Raw genomic sequence first — 6,000 nt, forward strand, 5'->3', positions numbered from 1 at the left:
GTAGGTTGCTTATTCCCTGTTGAAGGATAACAAGTCAAGAATTGAAGGCCCTGGACAGGGAGGGCTGTGAACAATTAGTTCTCATTGTGAAGTCTGTGGACTTTTACACCTGATATTGTTAATCAGAATCACAGAATCAAATGTCTCTTAGAGAGTCAAATTCCTGATGTGGCAATGGGTGACCACATGCAGAATCTTTGGAGATGCCTCTTTGGGTGAAGAGTGAAGGAATATAGGAATCAGAAAGATAAGCTTGCTGCTGGTTGCTCAAGAAGACTCAGCTTATAAGCAGAAAAAGCAGTAATTCACCAGTTGTAGAGAGAGCTAGAACAGAGGTAGATATATATTTCCTGCTTTGCTCTGAACTTGGTGGCTCATCACACCAGAAGGCACTTGGGTTGATGCTCAGGACCTCCTCCTCATCCAGATGTGATGGTGGATGGCATCTCATTATAGCCTGGAGACCCAAGACTACCCCAGCCACCACATGAATGGGAGATTCTACTAAGGGTTTGCTAGCCTTGAAATACTCTCTTCCTAGATACACTTTAAAATATGAACCTGGGGCATGGACTTACTAAAGAAGTTTACAACAAAATCCTAAGGGCATGGGAGAGTAAAACGTTTTCCTTCTCTCCTTCTTTCTCAAGGCCAGCTAAGGATAGTTTCCTCTCCACCATCTGGTATACTTTGTCTACCTCAAAGAAAACTCTGACACCAACATGACCACCCCAGAAAGTAAGTGTGAGTCACAAACCAACTTGGGACCATCCTGTCTCACCAAAGATTAAGGATGCAAGGGACCCACAATAATTTGTTTAGCCACAAATATATTTGTTTTAAGATATTCAAAAACCCACATATGAAAATGTACAGAAAGTAAGTGTGAGTCACAAACCAGCTTGGGTCTCTCTGGAACTCACTATGTAGACCAGGCTGGCCTCAGACTCACAGAGATCCACCTGCTTCTGCCTCCCAAGTGCTGGGATTAAAGGTAGGTGCCACACTGCCCGGTAAAAATGTCAGGGCATTTAGATATTTTTTAATAGTTATATTCAGAATTGCTTGCTTATTTGACTAAGATGTTAAAGAAAAAAATAAAACAACATATCGATGACCCATTTAAGTAGTTTTGGTTGTTGCTGCAACCTAAAGACTGTATCAGGAAAAGAACGCCCCAGAAATAAAACAGCAAATCTCAAACATCTCTTGAGACAGTGAATGTATTTAGGTCTTTATGATATCTTAATCCATCAACTAGCCCTTGCCTTATTTCCTCTTTCTTTCACCTATGAACAAAAGTTCCCAGACAAAAGGTGAACCTTTAGCCTGAACCTTCTACAAAGTTGATTAACTGATTAAGAATGTCAATGATTGTGGAGAGTTTGGAATGTTGCAGGTCCAGAGTCTATTTTCAATTTGTCTTAGGCCATCTTTAGCCCTCTAAATAGCCATTCCCTGTCTACCTGTGTATCTGATCTAATATCCTGTAACTAAGTGATAAAAACCTTTTGGAACATATTAACTTAAAACCTTAGTTTCTGTCAGCCAAAAGGCTAAGAATGTCATCAGAGAGCACGTGAGGCCTAGAGCAGAATTCTCCCAACTTTGCTATAACCAAATGTATTGACCAATGTATTTGAAAAGTGTGTTGACTGATGGCTTTCTTTGTTCTGTTACTATAAAAACTTCATGAAACTGTTGCCACATCAGAACATAAAATTTGGGATGACTTAGATTTGTGTTTCTGGGCTATGGTCACTCATGTTTGGCTCCAGAATAAACCATCTCTTGTCCCCTTTGAGGTGAAAGTTGTGCTTTTGTATCAACACTCCTTACACCCAACTCTTTGCAAAGCATTAAGTCTACCCCTCAAATTCAGAATTTGTTGTTATTAGAATGTAATGGAGGACTGAAGTTAATTATATCCACACCTGTATGTTGTGCTTTTCTGTTATCTGACAGTTCAGGAATTTCCCAGATCCTACAGCATTCATGATCCTCAACAGATGGTGTGGGTCCTGACTGGAAATTCTCTAACAGCAGTTCCTGCTAACAACAATGTCAAGCCTGGTAAGTGACATTTGAAGGCACTATTTTCCTGAAGGGACACCAGTTCAACTAGGGATGGGGTGATCCTACATAAGCCTTGGCCTGGTCCTTTCTGTATCACCAATCTGTTGTCCAGAGGAAAAGCAAGAAAGGAAAAAATGGATCCTCTACCACAAAGGGAAGCCTATACCTAGAAATGTGATGTGAAGGGCAGCAGCTCCCCTTATTAAAATAAGTATCTTCAGTTAGAATAATATTTGTTCTCACAATGGTTAAGGTTCTCCTCAAAACTGCTTTTCTTTAAATGCTAACTATCACTGCCTACATCTTTAGATGCAAACTGTATCATCTTCCCACCATCAAAATGACATGCTTTTCTCTCTTCTACTAATGGTGGACTATTCCTTCCTCCCACCAAGTCAGTCCATCTCAGCCTATGTGATGGTTTGAATGAGAATGTCCTCCCATAGACTCCCAAGTATTTAGACATTTTGTCCCCAGTTGGTGGTGTTGTTTGTGGAAGTCTTAGAAGGTGTGACCATGTTGGAGGTAGCACGTCACCGGGGCCAGGCTTAGAGAGTTCTTAAGCCTTGTCGGATCTTGAGTCATTCTCTTGCGTCCTGTGCCTGCTTGAAGATGTGATAGCTTAGCTTCCGCTCCTTCTCCAGTCACCTCCAGCCACCATGCCTTCCTGCCATGACGGACTGTAATTCCCCTGGAACCATAAGCTCAAATAAACTCTTCATTCTGTAAGTTGCTTTGGCCAGTGTTTCTATCACAGTAACAGAAAAGTAGCTAATACAGCCTCTTCCCTCTTCTTTAGGATCCCATGTTTTATTTAACTCCTCTTACCTATGTGTTCCACCTTGAATGCCAGATCCTTTTCACCATGGATAGACCTGTTTTGTTATCACCAATCCTAGTACTGAATTTCCTCTTGACTCCCACATCCTATTCCTAATAATATTTGTGTTAGCTTTTTGTTGCTATGACAAACTTCCCCCCCACCAAAACTGGGGGCGGGGACTTAAAAGAGGAAAGGTTGACTTATAATTTCAGTGCTTTAAATCTGCGGTCCATTGGATCCAATGCTTTTAGGTCTATATCAAGGTAGAAACATTGTGGACAGGCATGATGGAAGAAAGCTGCTCACTTTGTGGCAGATAGGGGGAGGAGGAAATTTCCAACACAAAATATATACTTTAAAGGAGCACCACCAGTGACCTACAGCTTTCAACTAGATACCATTTTCCACTGACCCATTCAGCTAGGAACTCATCAATAGATTAATGTATTGATGAAGTTAGAGCTCTCATTGATCTGATAACCTCTCAAAAGTGCCACAACAAGTCTTCAATATATGAACCTTTTAGTGATGCATTTCATATCCAAACCATAACACTTTTCTATTTTTCTGGCCAATCATAGACAAATTCCAATGGAAAGCTGGCCACACAACTTGTGCTCATTTGACCTCCTAGTCATATTTACATTAAGATAACCTGATGCAGAATTATAATTTATATGTATTTGTACGGCATTCAATTGGTGCATATGCTACACAAAACAGGAATGCTATATAGATTTATTTGGAAGTATACACACCAAACTGTTAATAGTGACTGTTCTTTCTCTTGAGAAAGAACTAGAATTTGTTGTGTTAGTTCCTGATTTATTGCATACATTTGCATATACTTTGATTATATTATAATTAGCATGTATTACTTTCATAGTCTTCATTAAACAATTTTCAATTATCTATTAAATTTATTACAGAAGTGTCTTAGTTTCTATGCTGGGATAAAAACACTGACCAAAACCAGTTCGAGAGGAAAAGTCTTATTTTATCTTACAACTCTCAGGTCACAGTTCATCAGTGAGGGAAGCCAAGGTGGGAACTCAGGGCTAGAACCTGAAGGCAGGAACTGATGCACAGGCCATGGAGAAATGCTGTTTACTGGCTTGTGCCTGGCCTGTGCTCAGCCTGCTTTCTTATACAATACAGGAGCACCATCCCAGTGGGCTGGACTCTGCCACATCACTGAACAATCAAGAAAATGCCCCAAAGACAAGGCTACAGGCCAAGTCAATGGAGAAAATTCCTCAGCTGAGGTTCCCTCCACCCAAGTGTATCAACTTGACAACAGAAACCGTCTAGCCCTGTTGAACCCTTGTCAACTTGACACATAAACACATCACTTTGAACCACAGCCTTTCCATTTCTTATCCCCAAGATCTCATCTTAACATTACAACATAAAACAGGACAACTTTAAAGTTCGACAGGCTTTAAAAAATTCAAGCACTTAAAAGTTCAGTCTCTTTAAAAAGTTTCTTAACTGTGGACTCCTGTGAAATCCAAAACAAGCTAATTCCTGTCTTATTTCAAAAGTGCAGAATCAGGCACACTTAAGCAAAACCAAAGTCCAGCAGAGTAGCTCAAGGCTGGACACTTGGGATTCACTCATGGTCTTCTGAGCTTCAAAAGACTTGGTCAGCCCCACTTCTCTGACTCTGCCACTCACAGCACACCCAACTTATCTCTTGGGCTCAGGCTGGCTCCACTCCACACCTTTTGCTGCCCTAGGTGGTCATTCCACAGTCCTAGTGTCTCCAGTATGCTGGGGTTTCTACTGAAACTGAAGCTGCACCTTCACCAATGGGTTTTCCTGGCGTCTCAGGGTGCAAAGTCTCAGACTGTCTCTGTGACCCTTTCATGGCTTCAACACCTGAATCATGTAGGAGACTCTTATACAGTATCAAGTTCTCCTTCCAGTTTGAGCTTGAGGCTCAGGCACCCTCTGGAACACAGCTTCTGTGTGCTGACCCTCAGAAAATACTTCCCAGAAGATTTTACCACAGTGATGCTGGTCTCTTGTTACTCACAGCTGATTCTTCAGCCCAACCAACCAGAAACCACAGATTCTCAATTCAAATTCAAAATATCATACAAACAGTCCTGATAATCTTTGCTTCCCTTTGAGGTTTCACAAGCCAGGCCTCCATTGACCACACCTCTTTCAGCATTATCTTCCAAGTTCCTACAGAAGAACTCACTGAGATCCAAGTAATTTTCTAGTCCAAAGTTTCTAAAACATCTACAATCCTCCCAGACATACATGGTCAGGTCTGTTGCAGCAATACCCCATGATCCTGTTACCAATTTCTGTCTCAGTTACTTCCTATTTCTGTGATAAAAAACACCGATCAAAAACACCTTGGGGAGGAAAGGGTTTATTTGGCTTACAAGCACAATCCATCATCAAGGGAAGCCAAAGCAGGAACTTAGGGCACGAACCTGGAGCACAGACCATGGAGGAAAGCTGCTTACTGGCTTGCTCCCCTGGCCTGTGCTCTGCCTACTTTGTTATATAATACAGGACCACTTGCCTAGTGGGCTGGACCCTCCCACATCACTCAACAATCAGAAAATGCCCCACAGGCAAGGCCACAGGCCAATCCAATGAAGACAGTTCCTCAACTGAGGTTCCCTCTACCCAGGTGTATCAAGTTGTCAACTGAAGTTATCCAGCAAAAGAAATTATATGTTACAGTTACCATTGCCATTATATTATCTTTCTCCACACATACATTTTCAACGTAATAATTTCAAATGAACTATTTTGTAAGCTACTTATTTTATTTCAGGATAAATGATACATGTCATTATTCCTTAAAGAAATGAAACATTGTGTATTTGTGTGTCTCAGTAAAAAATCAAAAATTCCAGGGCTGAAGAGATGATTCCGTAGTTAAGAGCACTGGCTGCTCTTGCAGAGGCCCCAGGATTAATTTCCAACACTCACACGTCAGCTAACAACCATCTGTAACTCCAGTTCCAAGGGATCTGATATCCTCTTCTGACCTCCGTGGGTAATGCATGATGTGGGTGCACTTACACACCTAGGCAAAACACTCATATATATAAAATAAAAATAATAAATAAAAT

General features: G+C 41.1%; 1 protein-coding gene across 1 annotated transcript in view; it reads left to right on the forward strand.

The window, feature by feature from the left end:
- The first annotated feature begins 722 nt into the window (after positions 1 to 722).
- Il36b (interleukin 36 beta) overlaps positions 723 to 6,000 on the forward strand; it is an 11,544-nt gene continuing 6,266 nt past the window's right edge. Inside the window, exons 1-2 of the mRNA XM_029556675.1 lie at positions 723 to 738; positions 1,966 to 2,073. Of these exons, the coding sequence (XP_029412535.1) occupies positions 723 to 738; positions 1,966 to 2,073 (124 nt within the window). The remainder of the gene's footprint in view (positions 739 to 1,965; positions 2,074 to 6,000) is intronic.

The sequence above is a fragment of the Nannospalax galili genome, unplaced genomic scaffold, assembly GCF_000622305.1.
Source record: "Nannospalax galili isolate Female #2095 unplaced genomic scaffold, S.galili_v1.0 scaffold1267, whole genome shotgun sequence".
NCBI classification, from domain to species: domain Eukaryota; kingdom Metazoa; phylum Chordata; class Mammalia; order Rodentia; family Spalacidae; genus Nannospalax; species Nannospalax galili.